The sequence below is a fragment of the Acipenser ruthenus genome, chromosome 12 (genome assembly GCF_902713425.1).
Source record: "Acipenser ruthenus chromosome 12, fAciRut3.2 maternal haplotype, whole genome shotgun sequence".
In the NCBI taxonomy this organism is placed as follows: domain Eukaryota; kingdom Metazoa; phylum Chordata; class Actinopteri; order Acipenseriformes; family Acipenseridae; genus Acipenser; species Acipenser ruthenus.
In genome coordinates, this window is record NC_081200.1 from 11,432,434 (window position 1) to 11,454,734 (window position 22,301).

Consider the following 22,301-nt stretch of genomic DNA (forward strand, 5'->3'; position numbering starts at 1 on the left):
CAGTTTAGGCATTCGATTTTCTTTAAATATACATTCAAGACATTTTCTCCAAGGGAAGTCAACCCAATTTAATTGTACCTGGGACATGGCTCAATACGGTGTGTTCCGCAATCAATAACTGCTGCCTTTTCAGGACAGTCAGTGGTTTTCAAAAGCAAAAACGTTCAGCAGAAAAAGTGTTTTCAAAAAGTCTGTCCTCAAGGCAGCTACTTTAAGAATGAAATGTTGTGATTCCTGAAGGCACTATGGTTCTCTCTTATTATGCAAAATATGTACCTATTTTTTCATTAAAAACAGTTCTACTCGTGTTAATCTTTGTTTTAATTTTTTATAAACGCTGTATTTCTTCCCTTACTGGTAGAAAAAAAAAGGAAACGCAATGAGGGTCACAATGCTGATTGTTCTGTCTATAGTAACTGGCTAGAAATTAGAACCTTGAATACGTTTTAGTGTGGCAGATGAGGGTGCAGTGACGTGCGAGTGAAAATAAAGCAGAATGAATTGAAAAACAGTTGCACAAAATAACTGTGGCAATACAAATATATTTGATTATAAAATTAGACAAATGTTTCAACAGTATAAAATGAGCTATTTATTTGAGTAGTACTAGTTTGTAGAAAGTTGTTTGCTGTTTTTCTACTGTTAAAATGATTTTATTCTTATCTGAAATATTTTCCTTTGCACTTACTTCTATACTGGGCCCCTATACTGTAAATGTTCAAATGTTGGTTTGAAGTTATGGAGAGGTCTTTCCTCCTTTATGCACTCTTTTAATGGCAAGCCCCAAGCTAGTACAGGCACAGGAAGCTTGTACGAGCTAAAAGAATAAATACTTTAAAAAAAACTAAAAAAAAACTTTTATGATCTTATACTAGAAAAAATCATTGTTGGAAGGGCAAAAGAACCCTCCTCTGTAAGCTACTGTATAGAATGTTCCTGTTACTGTTTGCAGTCTTTATAAATGCCTTATTCAAACTCTGTCTTGATTGAGCAAAACATAGGTACATATTTTTTTTATTTTAATTATAACACATAAAGTGCTGATATTTATATGGATTTATAAGGCATTAGCATTCACAAAAGGTACAATCTCTTTTAATTATTTATTGATCTATTTATTTATTTTTTAAACAGGTCCTAAGTTGCCTTTTAGATTTTCCAGGTAATCATCCCGGTAGTGTACTTTTGATCCTAGCTCTGCCAGCAGAGCTGGGGACAAATACTGCAGAACTCCTGATGCCACAGTTCATTCTCCAGAATGTAGCAATCACATGCTGTTTAGTTGAAGAGGGAATAACAATCGCTATATCAAATAGTTAAAGCCACTGAAATCCTTTCAACCTATTATTCCTAAGTGACAAACAGCATGATTGCTAAAACTGCAACCCTGTACCAATGAGAGATAAAGTAAACACTCTGGTCCACTCTTTTTCAGTGTCATCAACCCCCCCAAACCCCCCTGATACTGAAACATGTACGTGCCCTTAAAAAGCGAACAGAAAGAAATTAAATGTGGATGACTTCCCAACTTAATACATTATAAACTGATTCCTGTAAACATTTCAGAAATAAAACAAAAACAAATAGTAACATTATTTACCATCTCTTTAAAGTACAGTGGCTCATTTCAAAAAAGTTTCACACATGAGACTCAAACATCATTGAATCTGTGTCCCTTGCAACTTCCTATATTCCCTGAACTCAGGCAATGTAGTGCAGTAGCTAGTCTTAAAATGCAAAGGAAAAAAAAACCACACCTTTTAATATCATAGTTGAAGCAGGAAAATATAAATGAACATTTAAAGTAACTTTAATCTGATTGGACTATTCCACATTCATGCATAGCTTAAATAAACTTTAGCAGCATATTCCCTAAAATTCAAGTAAATTATATTCATATTCAGGGTGATTATAAAGTTAGCTGACCACTGACACAAAGACAGAGCCCTCTCTCAAGACAAATACTGCTAATATTCTGCATCTCGTGCAATACCCTCTGCAGGTATCAGCCACAGGACTGACCCCAGGTTGTAGCCCATCAGCACATCCGACATTATAAATCACCTTGTATACAAATAAAGAACTTGGGGAGTAGCAAAGGCATACTTTCTTTAGTGGGATGCAGAAACTCAGCATTTGAATGAAATTTGAGCTGTGAAAGCTTCAGTTACAGTAATTATAAACATATCAACAGTCCCTTTGAAAAAATGTTAAATTCCTTATTTAAAGAAAAATAATAAATACAAAATAAAAAATAAACTGCCAACATCTAACTTGTAGACAACGCAGCAACACGTAAGTAAGAACACTGTAGGAATAAAAACAGCAATCAAAAATGCAGTGCTTAAAAACAGAAGCAGATCTTTTGTACAGTGTTAACTTTCCGTCTGTGCTAAAAGAACTGAAAAGGAATAGAGGAACATTAAAGAGTAAGTAACGGGGTTCCGACAAATATAGTGTTTCACGTCCCCACGTGTCGCTACAACTGTTTAAATAACATTCCTGTCATTTTTCTTTTCATTATTAACATCCAGACAACTTTTTACTTATTCAAAATGGCCGCTCTAGTGCACTGGGGTTTGTGATCAGGGGTGTGTCCTCTAAATCACTGCAGGAAGAGCCATTTAAAAAAAAAAACAAAAAAACATCAAGTGCTCTGGCTTTTCTGTTCCATACCACATCATGGATCGTTACTGCTGTCTTATTGTGGCAGCATGACGTCACTGGCAATGGCGTTTAGACCAGGAAGGGAGACTCGGACACAGAAAGGTACAGTAAAGTGCTAAAGTGTTTAATTATACACAAACAAAATCAACACGGACAGAAACTCTAAACAAACACATTTAACAAAATAACAAGCCAAGGGCCAAAACAAAAGGACTATACAAAACACTCACACATGTAAAAAACACAGGACGAACGGCACAGCACCGAACACGAAAATCACTTTACCACATACCTAACAGCAACATTACTTCTAACACACTAACCCCTTTCTCACCCGTGATCACTCTATTAATACGCATGTGGCTGGAGCCTTAATTAATCATTTAATCATTCATTCAATTCCTGGCTCCAGCCACATTCACGTGTTTTTACAGGGAGGATTTTAACTGCCTCCCTGACCCCACTATTCCACACACACACAAACCCACATCCCAGTGCTCACATACCAATATACATTAACTCCCCCGTGATGCATAACCCAAACTATACAAAATAAACCAAAAATACACCCAGGGGCACAGGTACCTCATCACAGTTACTGTTTGACACACCCCAGATCTCAAACCCCAGTGCACTACAGCAGACATTTTGAAAAGAGCTTTGAAACAGACTTTAGAGTCATAAGTGTAAAAAGTTACGAAATATAGATAAATCTTAACTAATCCTTTTTGTTTGGATTAATTTATATATCATTTTCGTGTTTCAGTAATGAAATCCTGGACTTTTTGAAACGCAACAGTGCTATCTGAAACAAGTCTAATATCTTAGTATACCTGGCACACCACAGTGTTACCATTAACCTGCCTTCCTGCAACACTCTGCCCCTGCTGGTGTAATACGTACTTCAGTAATATATAACAAATAGAACAAACTACATACACTTAGAACAGTGTTGCAGTTTCATGAAAAGTCCCCAAGAAACAGAAAATGATATACAAATTAAATCCAATCAACAAAAAGAACATATACATGTATTAAGATAATTGATGTTTCATATACCTGTACCAACTTTCTCTTTGTTCGTAACAAGAAAAAAGTAAAGCTAACAAATAGCTCTGCCTGTTGTACCTTTCATAACCTGAAGGCCAATGATCTGTCTCCAGAATAAGAGCTTTCAAACTGACCTCAGGAACTGGAAGGTGTCAAGCTTTGTCTTGTTTTAGTACTGATGAATGATGGTACTGGCTACAGCCAGGCCAGCAAACTCCAAGAGAGCTTCCCCTCGCATCCACCTTGCTTCTGGGTCTAACTCAAACAAAAACTACCAATCGTGGAGTGGATTTATGATGGGCTGGGTGGAGACTACGACCAAACTCATTTCCCTTGTTACCTGAGCTGGATCCGAACCCAGGCCTCCAGTGACAAAAGGCACAAGGACAGGGAAGGAGCTGCTGTGCCACCAAGCTCCCCAAAGTGTCAAGTCTTTTTCTTTAACAAAAAAAAAAGGTCTAATATTAATGGACATGTCATGTTCCAAATAAAGTAGGATTCCCCAATACGTAGATAAACAACTTTTCACAATGCTTTGGTTTTCACTATGGTATGGGTGAATTATGTTATATGTTTTAAACACACCATTTTTGTTTTCTTTCAAACTTAAAAAATGGCATGTTACAAGGAAACATTTGATTCATAATAAAATATATATAAAGGATACATGTAAAATAAATGATCTTTTAATAACCTCTCCTGCCAGAAATTAAAACAAAGTATAATATACCGTGTGCTTTACCATGGTTCATCAATAAGCAAGGGAAAGTGGTTTCGCTTTATAAGAAGAAGCGTGAACTGTATGGCTTTGCAAGGACATAGCTGGCTTAGATTGTGTTAGAGACACACCACACATATTTTACTACGTAACAGGTCTTCTACAAATGTAATAATTAACTGCTCTTATATACATTAACTGCTCTTATATACAAAGCCAGCTAATTGTATTGCCTCACAGCAGGGTACCTGGTTGGGTAAAATTCTGTAGTGCAATTTACTTTTTCTTTTTTTCTAAACATCTGCTGAATTGAGTGGTGTGGGGACCAGCTTTATATAAGGGTCTCGAAGCAGCTAAACTCACAGCTGACATGACAAGAGAGATTGCTTTGATTTTTCTTGAGAGAAGCAGTCTATTAAAATAGAAGGCTTTATCTCAGGTGCAAATACTATCATATTGTTAAAACTCGGGTCAAAACAAATCATCAGCTTGCAAAAGAAAATCTGGAAGGATTCGTGGCCTACCAGCAGGTGGTGCTGGTGCGTAAAAAAAACACCAAAAAAAAACACACAGCAACACCATGCAGTTACTCTACAGAGAACAGCAGCGAGCCTGCAAGTACTTCCAGATGTCGTCTAGAAGAGAATAATTTGTCATGTCCCTCGACAGGGCGCCCTTCGGCCCCTATATCCTGTGACTCTTTTAGTGATCCTTGACTACATAAGCAGTGCACGTCAGAGCAGCTGCAGTCCCCTCTATGTGTAGCCTAGGTTCTCCATCTCACTGCGGTAGCGCTGCTCGGACACTTTGCTCTTGTGATGTTTGCTCTCCAGGTGCAGCCGGAACTCCGCCTCCTCGCTGGCCCCAGAGTTGCACATGGAGCAGTAGAACTGGCCGCTGGGCGTGACACACATCGCCAAGTCCCGCGGGATTCGCTGCCGAGGGCGTGGGTTATAGTAGGGACCTGCAGGAATTACAACACAAGATTTCAGCTTCATGAAATAGTGAGCAGTACAGTCCTGACCATGGATGAGTCACTTGAGAAAGACAGTCAGGGTACATTTGGTTATACACACACACACACACACACACACAATACACAGTACATGTACATTTTCTTGCCCTATTTGAAGAGTGCAAATCCCCCAAGCCATTTATTAAATAGCCTTTTTGTTGCTATGACTGTCTCCGACATATTTTTCTTTTTAACAACATATATGGTATCTCTAGCCTCTGACAGCTTTTAATCAAATTGAAAAGTATAGGCCAATACGCTCTACTCAAAACAAAACATCTGGTGCATAATGCCTAACTCATTGTACTTGAGGCTTCAGCATAAGCGCAAATTCTATTTAGTTCCTTCACTGCTGAGAAAGCAAATATGGATATTTCAAATCCAAAAGAAACACGGACATTGTTGAAAACAACTTAAAAAGTATATCTTTATCCTACTTTAAATATAAAGCTTCATTTAAAATGTCCATCTCAACTACATATGCAAGATTCCAAAAATGTATCTACAGGTTTCACTTACCCCAGAATAAAATATTATGCTTCACATCATTAAAGTACAGGCACCAGTTGAAACTAACAACAAATGAAATGAAGAATAAATCAGCCCTAATGAAAAAGACACAAATAATGTGATTGCAATGTCCAGGCTTGCACTGCATCAATATTGTTTACAATTACGGATCCTATCGCAATTACTCAAATATTGGGTTTTTTCTACTTGTTATGGTGCTTTGACTTTGTGTTCAGGAGCTGCAATCAGTTTTAGGTGCTGCCATTGACATAAGTAAGGCTAGATCACCTAATGTGTCTTTATATTAGTACGTGCCAGCACCATATAGTGCAGTGTACTGCCAAATCCAAAGTGGCTGATGAAGTTGGCTGATCTAGCTCCTAGCTTTGTATCAGTGTCAGGCAACTAGAACTGAAGATCAATCGTGAATTCAGATGAAATCACAAACTCATATTAAGAAAAAGTATTTGAGTAAATGCAATGAATACAAACCACAATGATCGCAAACATCCTAAAAAATGACAGGAACATCAAAAAAAAATAAAAAATGAAACCAGTGCGTTAACTGTTCTTAAACATTATTCTTGAAATGTTCAAAACCAGCCTGCTATTATCACCAAGACCGTATTGGAATCGGTGGCCCTCAGTGGAATTAACTTTACATGGTCTCAATTATGAGCATTGCACCTGTGAGACCTGCTGACGTACTTGCGCCTCACAATATGGGTCAGTTTACACTCACCAATGCCTTGGCACTGTCACTCGGTTTTACAAGCCAAAGCCGTCCTCAGTATTTATGGAATTGATCTCAATTTTATCACAGCTCTGCGGCAGCACAAGGACTCAGACGCAAAACGTTTGGCTGCCAAAAGTTTACAAAAATGTTGCGTTTATGGCTGTTACTAAAACTAGCAACAAAAATCCCTTCCAGCTGCCAGTGATAGTTATAGCAGCCATGTGACGTTCATCAGAAAACAGCAGGCCCTCTCACAGGGCTAACAGCAGATAGCATAATGTGACCCCAATTAGGTACTACACAATACTGAACCACTGCCAGTTACTGCCAGACTGTCGAGTATCCTTTTCTACACGTTTACACCTAGACAAATTCTCAAAGAAAAGACCAACTCACTCAGTGATACAGTACACAAATTACATTAAATTCAACATTGCTTCAAATATTTAACAAGAAACACAGTGTACTAAATTAAGTATTTACATAACAATAAAGCAGATAAATATTCCAAATAAATTCACGTGCTGAGTTTAATTTACATTTTTTGTGAATGACTAAATGTTCAGCAGTAGTAGAGTAGTGGGGCAGCAGTGTGGAGTAGTGGTTAGGGCTCTGGACTCTTGACCAGAGGGTTGTGGGTTCAATCCCCAGTGGAGGACACTGCTATTGTACCCTTGAGCAAGGTACTTTACCTAGATTGCTCCAGTAAAAACCCAGCTGTATAAATGGGTAATTGTATGTAAAAATAATGTGATATCTGTATAATGTGAAATAATGTATAATGTGATATCTTATAACAATTGTAAGTCGCCCTGGATAAGAGCGTCTGCTAAGAAATAAATAATAATAATAATAGTAAACACATCCTCTCCACGGCAGTCTAAGGATTCAAGGCCCAGAAACAAGACACAGATACCAACAGCATTACCGAAAGAAGGAACTGGGTCTGCTGTACACTGTGAACACATTCAATGTTCATTTGGGCTACCTGCGGCTAATGTAACAGTTATTTTCATTAGCCAGTTTTACCAATTTTGAAGGAGGGTCTGCTGAGATCAGCATTAGAGATCATTATTTTTCCAAAGACTGCCCTGTTGTAGTTTGGTTGTCAGTCATTAGAGCCCCAAGCGCACAGAGAATGTACATGCTTAGGTGACTTGGCAGCTGTACCAGAATATTGTGCTGCAGGTCATCCTATGTCTTTCCAGGCATTGAAGAGTACTACTGTGCAAGATGGCAATGCCCCTTTCTATAACCCCAGAACAGAACAGAACAGAATGAATTACACTGGAACAGATGGATTAAACAAAGCAGGATTCCTATTATTTGGTATGCCATCAGCTTTTGCAGAAATTCCAGCACTATTTATAATCGTGTTTATATATGAATTTATTTGAATTAATTTTTATTTGATGCTCAGTACTACCCTTAGGAAAAGAAAATATGTTTTTAATATAGTTTTTATTAAACATGTTAGATATATGGATATATTTACAACATGACATACAGATTAATATATATATATATATATATATATATATATATATATATATATATATATATATATATATATATATATATATATATATACAGTGCCTTGCAAAAGTATTCAGACCCCTGACCAATTCTCTCATATTACTGAATTAAAAATGGTACATTGAAATTTCGTTCTTTTTGATATTTTATTTTAAAACACTGAAACTCAAAATCAATTATTGTAAGGTGACATTGGTTTTATGTTGGGAAATATTTTTAAGAAAAAAATATTTCCCATGTTCTATAATACTATTATTGAAGTCATATAAATATAGCAAAAAAGGCTATCATTGGGGTCTTTTTTTAATGATCTAAGCATTTGCTGATCTTAATAGCATCACTGTGGCAGGCTGGTGTAACTAGTGTGGATGTATGTTTTTTTATTTAAGTTTGGCAGGGAGGGGGTTAAAATCTCATATCTGCCAAATCCTTGTGCAGAATGTGGCTGGGGCTTAACTGATTAATTGAGGATCAATTAAGCACAGTCACATGCTATAAAAGGAGAGCAAAATCCTTTGTTTGGGAGAGGAGTTTTGGAGAGTGTATGGACTGTATTGTTGAGGAAAACAATTCAGTGAAGGCCATTACCCAGCCTGAATTGAGGTGACTTATTTTGTGTAAATCTTTTGTTTTGGGCCTTGTGTCTTTGTTTTGTGTGTTTAATAAAAGTGTGCACAGTGCTTAAACTGCAGCTTCTGACACTGGGTTTGCTTTCCTGCTGCTGACCAGCCTTGACCACAACGCTACCCTGCTACAATCACCCTAAAATGAATAACCCTGATGTTACTGTATGTATTACGTGTAATATTTTTAATAAGTGGGTGAATGAATCACCCCTAGTGGAAACCCCAGCTGGATTAATATAGTTGCAGTGCAGAGTATGGGGTGATGCTGATGTAAGAGGCATTGGAATCTTCAACTGCTCATGTGATGTCATTTCAGCTTATTCAATTCCTGGCTGTAACTGAAGAATTAAACAAAAACATGCATGGTTTTTGGCAGAAATGGTTTTCCGTCTGTTTTTTTTATGCTACTGATGTTGTATCTGATTAGGGCTTCTATATAAATTGCTGTTCTCACAAGACTTAAAGGGTACATCAGCAGTACATGAAAAATAAACCATAAACTATCCCACCTTGCTGTTCCGAATGTATTTGGTCATTGTATAATAATCCGTATGCGCCCAAACAGCTGCATATGCCACACTGCTAATGTCCAAAATCAGTCTTCCAGAGCACCTCTTCTAAGCTAAAAAAGTTGACTTCCTCATGTATCTTCAGATGTACCAGCGCATGCCCAATGAAGCATTGTGTAAGCTATATGCAACTTTTTTGGCTCAGAAGAGGTGCTCTGGAAGACTGATTTTGGACATTAGCAGTGTGGCATATGCAGCTGTTTATACAATGACCAAATACATTCGGAAGAGCAAGGTGGAATAGTTTATGGTTTATTTTTCATATACTGCTGATGTACCTTTTAAGAAGAAACACAATTTAATGATGTACGTCTACTTAGCTTAAATTGATTACGAGGACAGACAGTCCTGTAGGAAGAAGACACCATCTTAGTTACTAACTATGCTCAAGTTCACTGGCACGAGGACGAAGAACTCAAAAAACATATGGAGGTCTACTTAAGGATTTAGGTCATGCACAACGATACACTTTTCTGTCACATTTAATAACGTCAATGTATTATTTCTACCTGGCATGTTTTGAGGCACATACGCATTCCTGCGGGTCTTCACTATTTTAAACTCGTTCCCGTCTTTCCTTGGTCGCCTTTGGTTTGCTTCTGATGTGTCTCTGAAAAGAAAAAAAAAAAGACTATAAGTTTGTATTAGCCTCAAAACATCCCTGAGGTTTCTCATCCATTGATCTTTAATTTAAGCACTTCCGTGATTTAACTGAAAATAAATAATAGGACCAGTCAAATAAAGCACAAAAAACAAATCAACAGTAGCCATCTCCACCCAATGAAAAAACATTTTACCTGAAAGTTAGTCAGTTATAAGTTGGTATGCAGTTTTATTTTGCGTAAAAGGGCAAAGGCCGTGTGAGTTTCTGTTCAACATGTTTAGAGGGGCATGAACTGCAAGTAGTGAAACATCCAAATTATCCCTTTTTTAACCCTTAATACCATGTTCTTTCTTGAAAACAAATGTAAATACCTTAAGACCACAGCAATTCACAATTTTTTAATCTAAAAAAAAAAGTTTGCATTCTTGAATGACTTATACCAGTGGTGGCCAATACGTGGATCGCAACAGATTTTCGGTGGATCTTGGGACAAATCAGAACAAGCACTAGCATATAAGCATACAACAGTTTTTGTTTCGGCTGATGGGGAGAGCCTTCTGTGTCGTCCAGTAGCACAGATGAAAATATTCCCACAGTTTCTGCATATGAGACTAAAAAAATTCTTGTGCAAACATACATGTTAATTTAGGTGCATGTGTGCGACTAGAAATTCCTAAAAAAAAAAAAAGAATTGACAGCACTTTTTATTTTAATTGATCTATTTTAATAATCTGAACAGTGATCTGAATACCTCCTCTCTCCAGTCCTGCTTTTCAGGTGATTTATTGAACACTCTGTTTTAATTCTATAAATATATACAATAAAAACCGAGAGGAGTTAAGTTCTGCAGTATTAAGATCCGGATCATTAAAATGGACCCCATTAACTACCACCGTCCTAATACAACAAAATCAACGTCTACATTTTTACTCAGAATGAATACGGCAAGTATGAGAGGAAGAAAACATTTTCAAACTGCATAAAACAAGCAAGAAAGAACTTTCTGCTTCAAAATTGCGCCCTGGGTGGGTAAAGTGGATGATTAAACTTTGTATATACCAGTATTGAAAATTAATCTTCTTTCCGTATGGGAAGATATTCGAGTATACCAAGAATAAAAGTTTCGAATACCCGAATACTTGACCTTTAATTACTCATAACTAAGGCTATGGTTCTGTCACGGCGGTCACGGAACTAGTGAAAATCGTAAATTTGACTGTAAATTCGTAAAAAAAAATCGTAAATTCGTAAGTCTGTGAAATCTTAGCGGTGGATGTAAAAACATTTTTGATTAGGTGCTTCCTTTATTTCCTTTAAAAAATGCAGTCTGTCATGCACTGAAAATACAAATCTGCAAGTAAATTGTTTGGTTGTGTAGGCACACATCATTTACGTATAGCTATGTAGGTCAGTAGCTGAGTGAGCGAGCATGTAAATGGGTGACAGCTCAAAGACAAAAAAATTGTGAGTGAGCTGTTCTGTTTTCTAATTTTGATAACCACCAGTTCATTCTGCATATATAGCCCTTCAGATGATTTAATGATGCCTCAATATAAATTAATTAACTGAAGTCTAGAAATGATACATTTCTCTGCGTTTTCCTACCCACAGTGATGATAAAGCTCCATTTTCTATGTGTTGAGCTCCACAGTCGCTAATAGGACGCAGAGGTCTGTAGCCAAAACCAAGGCTTTACATTTGTTTTCTGTAAAGAAATATTGATTCAGAATGTATCAATGGATGCGCCAGTGGTAGGAGGATTAGGAAACCAGTTTAGCTTCTCACAAACAATAACTTATCATTCTCGAGTCAAAGAAAGATTTAATGGCATCTAAGAACTTGTGGTTACAACATAAGGTCGGGGTGAGTCAAGAGGTACAAAACGCTGTACAGCGCTCTGAAACCACTTGTGGTCTGCTGCGCTATATAAAAAATAATTAAATAAATAAATAAAACCAAGTCACACAGTACTATTTAAAAAATGTTAAAAAAAACAAACCCATTATAAACACATCAATGTGCTTCAGCCCTTGTTGCTGGGTTGGACAGGACATCCACTATTAGATTATTATAGGTGTTGCACATATTTTCCTGAGGTCAGTGTAGTAGCTGTGTAACCTGGTATTTATAGCTATGATATATATCTATAAAAAGCAAGAAATTGTAGGTTTTGTGATGGATGTTTTAACTGTGTTTATTTTATTTTTTTGGTTTGCAAAATACACCCTCACAAAGTATTACAGATGTGGTGTTTGGACATATATTTTTAAGAAACACACTACATTTTAAAGACAAATACAATTCTCTAAACACGTTTAAACATCCTTTTTTTTAAATTAAAACATGTAACTACTGCATAACCTACCTTTTTAGACCCCATCTCCGTTTTCCCTATAATAAACTTTGAACCTGAAATATTAATAATTAAATATTTACTTATGTATATTTTTTTCTGTAAAATACAGGGTCACAAATGGATACTGTTATAGACCTTTTTGCAGACAGGTTTCAGGTCTGAAGTAGCTCTGAAGTAAATACAGAAGCTGCCCTGTTTGAGAGGTTTGAAAGCTAAATGAAGAGGTATTTTTGCTTTGTTCCCATTCTACAAAACTCATCTAACCATTTTCTGAGTTCCATTTCTTTTTAACAGAAGCTTTTACGTCCCTGCACAGTAGTTGCTGTGATTGTTCATCCTGAATAAGGTATCAAAGCGTAAACCTGGAAATACAGGGAGCACATTGAAAGACACACTTCAATTGGACTGTAAAAAATATGCATTGTGTGTCTAAATAATCTCATGCAGAAACATGGAATGGTTTAAACTGTCTTAAAGTAAGCCTTATCAAAAAAGAACCAGCAAAATAATATTCTGTTTTGCCCTCTTGTTGCGTTTAAGTAATTTGGTCAAACATGTAATTTACCTTTTCAAAATAATTTTAATAACAGAAATGTGCTAAACAAATGTTACCAAGCCTCCTAATCACAGACTGTTCATTTGGGTCATTGTTATAGGCCTCTCCCCAAGTCACCAGTAAAGTTTGAAAAGAAATGTACTTGTGTGTGCTGGGTGTTATCTTGGGCCCTACTCAAAAATATGTAAGGACTATTTTGTGAAGGTCTTTTTTACAGCCCATTTTGATTCATTTCCTGTTCATTCTACTGTTTTAGAGAAGGTTAGAAGTGTATTCTCAGTTTTCAAAGAGCAGTTTAATTTATGAGTGTTTATTATTCAAAAAATATTTTATAAATAGGACACTGTGGGTGATATTTTTAAAGGGTTTACTACAGTCTTTAATTCCTGTTTTTTGAAAGAGGTAAAACACCTGTTAATTTTACAAAACTCCAACCAAACAATTAAGTACCATATTTCAAGTCCTCTCAAGCACACTCAGAGTGCTTTGTCATTCATTCTGTAACATTAACATGATTTTTTTCGCCTTTTAAAAAAGAATGGAGAAAACTTTAAAAATATGGTCTCTTGTTTCCAGAAAGCAGACTTGTCTTTCCAAAGCAGACCTGGCTTCTACTTTCAGAAACGTTTTGTCACGGACTAAGCATGTGACTCATTGATCAAGATGACGTGATGTGGACAGCTGCTACAGTCTGAAAAAAAATGTTTTGTACACACACAGACCATGTCTTTATAGCATTATTGCTTTCCTCCATATTCAGACTATACAGCTGCTTGAAAATCATCGTGTTTACTTATGTACTGTATGTTCCCTTAAAAAAAAGTGTAGCAAAGTGTAATAAAGCATAGTGAAAGCATGGTCAAACATTGGTAAGCACTGTAAAGCCTAGAGAGTTATGGTAAAGCATATTCAAAAACATGGCCAGCTATGGTAAATGCACAGTATAACCATAGAAAAAACAAATCAACGTTTAGTAGGGTTTGGTCTTTAGTGACCACCTAAGCGTTAAACACGTTCCACGGTAGTCTGGAGGAGGTTGGCACTTACATGAAAGTGTTTCTCTGCTGGGCCTCAGCCAGCCGCAGACGCTTGGCGTGGTTTTTCCCCTGGTAATGAGCCTGAGCCACAGCAGGCGAGCTGAACGAGGCATCGCACAGCTTACAGTAATCATTCTCTGTAGCCAGAATCACCCGGCTACCTGTCTTAAAGGAACCTGACTGAAAGAAAGGGGGCAATGTGAAAGCAAGTACCAGCAATTCAACATCTTTAAAGTGTGATAACTAAGATTTTAAAACTAATTTTCTTAACATAATCACATGTCACATTTTACTTGTACTGACAATCTTTAGTTTTTTTTTAGTTTTTAGTTGAAGGGTACATAAGGACCTTTTTATTTTATTGTGTTACATGTTCCCATGTGTTGCTACAACTGTTTACGTAAGGTGTGTGTATGTTTTGTTTTTTTTTTACATTTTGACCACTTTCTTAAACTTTGAAATTGCATTCCCTGCACATATGTAACGAAGAGGGATTTACCAGTGATCAGGAGGATGATGGGAAATGTAGTTCTGAGAGGTCCATGCGGGTACATGTGAAGCCATCTTGAGGCAGGGAATGCAATTTAAAAGTTTAAAAAGTGGTCAAAATGTACCAAAAAAATTATAATTAAAACAATACACACACCTTAGCAACACATGGCAACATGTAACACAATAAAATAAAAAGTTCCTTATGTATCCTTTAATTCTGGAAATGCTGATTTGAAAGACTTTAGTTGCTGTGACATCTTAATACTTAATCCTCCACATATCCCCAGTTTCTTATACTATAAAAAGCTTATGCTAAAGAATGCTAAAGTCTCATCGCAATTAACGTATTTTTGCAAAAATGTAAGCACAGCACAGACTAATCCTTTCTGTGCCAGCATGCAAACAGAGTGAGAGAGCTGCCCTTACCTGAGTCACTGGTGCTGTTGCTGGGGGAGGGGGCTGCTGGACAGGGGACTCCACCACCTCTGGAACTCTGAGAGGGGGCGGCTGCTGACTGCCAGCATAGAAATTCCGGAGCTTCTTATTATGATTTTTACCCTAAAAATACAACACAGAGCACAGTGGGTCAGGCAGGTCTGGACTTTGGTTCGACTGCTAGTTTGCTTCCTTGTTTCCTACAGTTTTCAATCAGGGCTCTTAAAACATGATAGGCTATACAATATATTTTTTCGAAAGCCTTGTGGATAGAAGCTGAAAAAATAATGTGAGAGGTATGGGTAGATCATGCCTGACAGTTGTGGAATTCATAACTGGGTTGACTGCACGGCTTAATCACGTTATGACTTCAATGCAGTCCAGCTCTAAGCTACTAACTAGTTTGTTCAACCACTGCCTCAGCGTGTGATGAATGTTCAATTTATTCTCTTTGAAGAAATCCCCTCATACACTGCATACAACTGAGAAAACTATAAATAAAAAATATGGTGAACATTAACCAATAAAAAATACAATAGTGATATAATAATAATAGTAATATATATATATATATATATATATATATATATATATATATATATATATAAAATCAATATCACTGTTGAAAGTTTTTGGAAATACCCCTTTCAGTCTCATTATTATCTCTCGACTTATTATTTAATGCGTTCCTTGCTCTTTCCTTGCAGTACCTGGTAATGAGCTTGTGCTTGCTGTGCAGAGTTCAGGGTGACGTTGCACAGCTTGCAGTACAGGGGCCTACAGAGGTCCTCCAAGGCAGAGTCCTGGTCCCCCACAGTCTGTGTCTCCTCCTCCTGGGGGGGTGGCAAGGATTTGGGGCAGGGGGGTTGTGGCAGAGGGAGAGGGGGTCTCTGGACCGGCTGCAGGGAAAGTGGCCCTGGGGACAGTGAGGTAGACAGGGGGAATCGGAGAGGGTCAGGGAGGGAAGGAGCCATGGGTCGAAAAGGTTGTTGCTGGCACATATTCGGTAGAGGTTTCACTTTGGGATCAGGACCTGAAAGAAAAGACAGAAAAGTACCTTCTTATATCCCATAGAAATACCAGCACTGTCTGGCCACCTTATTAGGATCTAATTGGATTTGGTATCACCTTGAGTTAGAGATGCAAATTAGGTTGATCATGTGATGTGATGTGATCCACGCAGCTCTGTAAAGCTGAGGGAGCTGCACAATTGTTTTGCATTCGAGAGGCATGATGATGGGTGCACGATGTAAAGAAAGTCATGTTGGCAGGCATCTCCAAGAAAATAAAATGAAATAAATGTGGCCGCAAACAGTTGGTGATGGGCAGAGGGAAAAGATAGAGATGATTAATATTGTTAATGACTGAATGTATTAGGATCTGTCGAGACACCTGTATGTATGGACAGTATGCAGCCATCCCCAGATTGGGTAAAGTTCACCATCCACACTTTATTCTCCAGCAAAGCACTGCATGTACAGTACGAAACCACAGATACAAATCATCTGAACTCATGATTTGGTTGGTTTTACCCAACACAAACTGACTCTCTCCACAATATGGCTTACAATACCACATTCAAAAATCCGCTCCCAATCCTTCACCTACCAAGCTGCCCATCACTAAGGAAATCCTGGAGTCTGCAGGTTCCTTCGGTGCAGCGAGATTACCTCCCGGAATCAGTCCTTCAATCCATCTACGGACCTCTGCATCAGCGATCTTAAACTCCAATCTCAGGTCATGTCTATTTTTTAAACATTCAAAAACCGATCGGGAAAGAAAGGGAGTATATGTTTATTTACTTAAAACTAATCATATTATTTGTCCCTTTTCTGCTCTATTCAGCTACCTATCAATGCGCCCGAATGTCGCTCCAGACAAACCCCTCTTCCGCACCCTGGAAGGAACGATTGCCTCAAGGAATTGGTTTATCAAACCCGTATGTCTGTCTCTGCTCCGCACTGGATTTTCACATGACAGTTTTTCTGGACGTTCCTTCAGAATCGGCGCAGCTACGTCTGCTGCTTGACGAAACATTCCTCCACATCTAATCAAAGCCATGGGAAGATGGACATCAGGAGCATACAAACTATACATCTGAAAAAATTACAGTGGCATGTTAACTCCGCAAAAAACGTTATGTGGTTAATTAATTTTAACCTTAACAAGTTTTTTTTTTCTTCTTTTTCTTCTTTGGAGATATTCTTCGTTTTGAGATAATACATATTCTGCTGGCTTTAGTTCTACAAAACAACAGCCACAAACAAGCAAATGCATTGTGGCTTCATGAAATGTAACAGTCATGCAAACGATCAGATCAGTTAGTCCTACCTCACTTTCCATAAATAGCTCTTCCATCATACAGCAGACTAATTTTATAATCCTGCAATAACACACCAATCACATTGAGACAGAAATGAACCTCTGTACAGGTAAAGACCCATCTGAATTTCACCCTGCTTTTGAGGAAGGTCCTGTAATCAAGCCGCTAGAGAGCCGCCAGTGTTACTAATAGAACAGTCAAAAATAAGGAGTTATATGTCTTGTGTGATTCTGCAAATGCTGCTTGAGAAATGGTCTTGATAATTCAACCAACTTTGACAAAAAAGATGTTTGGCCTAAAACGGCATCGCTGAAGTGTACATAACAAAGTGGATACAAATAACATACAGAAGTATTAAGGGGTTGACAGCCCCTTGCTATTGCCCAGCAGTGATCTACATGCTCTACAGCATGTGCAATTAAGTCTAATTATGACTGAATGTTGCCTTTCAGTTTAAGATTCTCTGATTAATATAGGAAATATGTCCCAGCATACTGAGAGAGTAATGAAGAATTTCCATTATCTACAAAAGGACAGGTCTGAAGTGTGTGCATAACCAAAATTCCCAAAAAAGGATGTACAGGTATATGGGCTACATAACAATGGCTAGTACTAAGAGTGCTATTTAGCACTTTGAAAAAACACGCAAACAAAAACACCACAGTCAGCACTGTGTTGTACACGGTTACTTTGTCAAAGCATATAAATTCTAAAAGACACTTAATTTGCTTGTATTTTTGCATTTCAATAACAACTCAGCTTATAGTTTACGATTATGGCAAAGTATTCATGTTTTTAACAACCTGAGAAATGCAAAATGGATAAAACAAGCTCCATTAATGCTTCGGAGACAAAATAATTTGAAGGTCTAAGAAGCTCTAAATGCAACTTAGTCTTTATTTGTCATAGTACCTGCTAGACATGTACTTGCTGGTACAGACAATGTTATCTTAGATGGCTAATCCAAATTAAATCAACGACTGAATAAAAAGCCAGGGACTATAGCCCCCTGGGAGCCTGTGCACATTATAATGTACACTGTTATTACAGTTTCCTAAAATAAGAGTTTTATACACATATAGTTCAATGCGGAATGAAATCCAATTTACAGAACTGATCTGGGTTACAAGAGGATAGACACAGAGCAGCCATTTTATTCATATTTTCAAGACAAACTACTCAGCAATTTCCTGTCTTGATTTAGTTTATTCCACAAGCTCATTGTAATGTGAAATAGCATACCCATTTCATTTTTACATGGCATTATAGTACCTGTATAAAATGGTTATTGCAACCAATCATTTGGTCATTGGATAATAGTTCCAAAAATAAGTCCTACAAAGACCTACATAAAGCTATGTCAAGGTTTCGGTCGCATCACAGGCTCTCTAGAGATTTGTCTGGCCGTGGTCCTTATTTGTTGGGTATAATGCGAAGCAATAATATGCTGTCAACAGTCAACAGTACTGGTACTATCCATGCCAGGAAAGCTATTTTAATCAAAAGGTATTCTGGACTGACTTGGAAAAAAATCAGTGCTTAAAATGAGATTTAACCTCATTCACAAAATCTGCATCTCTAACACTCTGAGGTAGAATTCCAAAGGAGCATACTAAAAAACCCTGAAACCTGTTGACTTCTGTTGGAACCTAGGGACTATGAGGAGACCAGCATCCTGAGATCTCAAAGTACCAGCAGGGGCATAGGGAGCATAGGGAGTGAGCAGTATGAGGTACAGTAAGGAGGTTCAAGGATAGACAGTTAGTTAAGATCAAAATCAATTCTAAAATCGCCTGGCAACCAATGCAAAGGTTTTAAGACTGGAGTATTTTCGATAGAGTGCTGCCACATTTTGAACAAGTTGCAGGAACAAGGGAGCTACAGTAACATGCAGTGCTGGACAGAGTTGTGAGCCAACCAAAAGCATGTCACAGTTCAAGATTGAAATTCCACACAGGCATTGTGACAGCACAGATTGCAGTACTCGTCTCAGGGGGAAAAGACAGAGGAGTTAACTGTACCCAGTGGCAGCATATAGCATGGATGCTGAATAGCAATAGGCTGGATGTGGCTGATTAGATAAGATGCATACTAGTTAAGTATTAATGTGTAAAACCAATAAACATCTTAATAAAATAAAATGTGGCTTTATATGTATTTGGTGCTTAAAGATACATTTTTCACAGTTACTCGGTTCCTAAACTGAAACTGAAAGCATCTTATTATTCATGCAGTTTGTCAGGCACATGATTAATGCTGAATAATGAGGAAATCGAACTCTGTAACTACAATCACATAACCTAACTCAGGAAAAAAAAAGCAATGCATGATACTGCATACTGCAGGACCAATACCAGAGATAAGTGTACGAGCAATTAAAACCAACTCTGCCTGTGCTACTGTACACACATGCTACTACAATATTACCATTGGCTGTCATCCAAGTGTTATACAGCTGTTAGTAACCTGGAGAAATGGCAACAGGGATAAATCCAGCAATCCCATTTGGTTTGGTGCAGAAAATAATGCAATTTCCTCTTGCAGTAATGTAATACTCAGGCTTATTACCAGCTCAGAATTGCTATTCTATCTGCTTCTGAACATTGCAGTTAGCACCTTTTGAAGTCTAGGTGCCCTCTTAATTGTACATTTTACCAGTGGTTATCTTATTTTAGCATCTGCAAAGAATGCAGGTTGTTCTGGAGGGATACCTGAGCATTGCTTAATGAGTTCCACCTTTTTATTTGGGATTTTGGGGGTGTACTGTAAATCTGCTTACTTGCAACAGGAAGATGCATCTTTTCTATCCTACAGGCCAGGGATGTTACATGCATTTTGTATGCGTGTGTCAAGCCATTAGTTAAGTACTCAAAATGCTAACTATTGAGTTTTTTAAATCTTAGTTTCCCAAAAAGGATTCATCTGTGATTAATTCAATTAGATACTACTAATCTGCACAAAAGCCCGATTGTTCTGTTCTGCCCAGCACTTGAACTTCTGAACATAATTACAGGCAGTGTTGTATTTAAATACTGCATATAACAAATGCATGGGTGTAGTTGCCGAATATTGATGTATACATTATTTATAGGACACTTGGTCATTAAGTTTGGTTTACCGGTAATTCTTCTTATCATTATCATTATTAATATTACAAGTTATTATAACATTAGTGTCAACTTTAATCATATTATTTTATCACATTTAAACTAAACGCTTCACCCACATAACTGTCAGGATAGCACGTCATCATACATAGATTTAACACACGTCCTACACAACATACGTCTTGACATCTCTGCGAAGTGGACATCTATACATTTGTAAATTGCTGCAACACGGAAGCAGGGTCGCCAAGCACACAGACACCTGTCTTGATTTACAGGACAGTACATTTATATTTTGTATCAAAACGGTAAATCAGTACAGCCCACCCAAAATCGACCGTATGATGAAGGTCGTCTAGGCAACGCCAGCAAACAATTATACAGTATTTCTCTGAAATGATTCATTTCAATTTCAAAATCACCCTCTGCACATTCTCAAATGTAGAAACATACTGTTAACTACACTACCGTTCACCAGAATGCACGTTATAATAACACTGATCGTCACAATCTGCAGTAGTTAAAAAAATGTTATAGCAGAGTGCATCAATCGTAGATAGACTTATTGCAATTATTACAGCATCCTACATTTTTAACTTACCTGTTAACCTGTGAACAAAGTGATTGTTATTCCTATAGTTAAGAGGCTGAGAGGTATAATTTATGTAATTATTTTGGAAATAAGCACCTCTATTCACATTCATCGCCATCTTCGCCGCATCCTTCAACAGCTAGACATTGGAATCTTACACTGACAGCAAAAGGGGAGGGGGGAGGGGGGGTTGAAACATACATCAAAAGTAAAATATATCAAACTTTCCGCATTGATATTATATTTGTATGCCCACCTAACATTATTATTATAAAAACAAAATGAAATGTAACACTTTATGTGATTATTTGCAACCAAAACAAGACATTTTCATTTTTACTCCCCTCTTAAACATGGAACAGTCCGTTTCCCATAATAAAGGAGGATAATTCTATTCTGTTTTAGCAGTGTGTTTGGATGCTGGTATGCTTGGTGCTATAGCTGCTATCTGATGGTTGACAGTTTGCATTTTTTATAGTTGTATTAGTTTATGTTTAATGCTGCTGACGTGGTCTACATTTATATTATGTATCCACTATTTATAACTATGACTGCCTAGGCCACACAAAAAAGTACAGTTAACATATTTCTGTTTTATTCATGTTCATTTTTCTTTACTCTTTCATACTACAAAATTGCATGTCTGTTAAATTTCAAATTCATTTTTTATTAACATTATAAACAATTGCATGCCTGTTCATGATCACAATCCTTTTTGAACGTTTTATGCCAATAAATGCATGGGTATTATGATAATATTATGGCACCTGTGAATGGAACAACAAAACAATGAATAAAACAGAAATATGTTAACTGTACTTTCTGTGTGGCCTAGGCAGTCATAGCCATGAACCTTCATTGAGCATTGAGAAGTGAGGTAGATCTATTTCATCAAAAACAATTACAAATTCATTTTTCTATTAAAAAATTGTAATTAACAATTTCATGCCTGTTCATGATCACATTACTTTTGAATGTTTTATACTAACAAATGCATGGATATTGTGATACTCACAAAAAAATATATAGAATACTAAATTGGATAGCTGTTATCTAAATTAACTGAGCCATACCGAGTTAAAAAAAAAAAAAAAATCAGTGTGATATACTTTATAAAAACCAACCTTTATGTTACTAAGGGGCACATTTACAGTTCCAAACAAAGCACACCTGCTCTTATTTGCCAACTACTGTTGACATCTGGGAGTTCAGGGGACCTTTTTTCAGGTATCTCAGTTAATGCCTGAATGACTTTATTCGCTCTACAAGGCTCAACTGTAATTCAGTACCGTAAGACATAATACAATTATTCTACATACTACTTCACAAATTACTTTCAGTTTTAAAAAAAAGTTGTAGTAATTTACATTAC

At 37.1% G+C, this 22,301-nt stretch overlaps 1 protein-coding gene across 4 annotated transcripts; it reads right to left on the reverse strand.

Annotated features, from left to right (window-relative positions):
• Positions 1–349: 349 nt before the first annotated feature.
• Positions 350–21,079, reverse strand: LOC117416710 (zinc finger matrin-type protein 3-like). Of its 4 annotated transcripts, XM_059034538.1 has the most exons (7): positions 20,939–21,060; positions 15,618–15,940; positions 14,899–15,030; positions 13,991–14,160; positions 9,937–10,037; positions 5,970–6,022; positions 5,271–5,399 (listed from the first exon to the last, which is right to left on the reverse strand). In XM_059034538.1, exons 1-6 carry the CDS (start codon positions 21,045–21,047, stop codon positions 5,991–5,993), a joined length of 867 nt encoding a protein of 288 aa, XP_058890521.1. In that variant the 5' UTR covers positions 21,048–21,060; the 3' UTR covers positions 5,271–5,399; positions 5,970–5,990. The 4 variants fall into 4 exon arrangements, with proteins under 4 accessions (XP_033883970.1, XP_033883969.1, XP_058890519.1 ...); XM_034028079.3 differs by lacking the exon at positions 5,970–6,022 and having other exon boundaries at positions 350–5,399; positions 21,026–21,079; XM_034028078.3 differs by lacking the exon at positions 5,970–6,022 and having other exon boundaries at positions 350–5,399.
• Between the last annotated feature and the right edge of the window lie 1,222 nt (positions 21,080–22,301).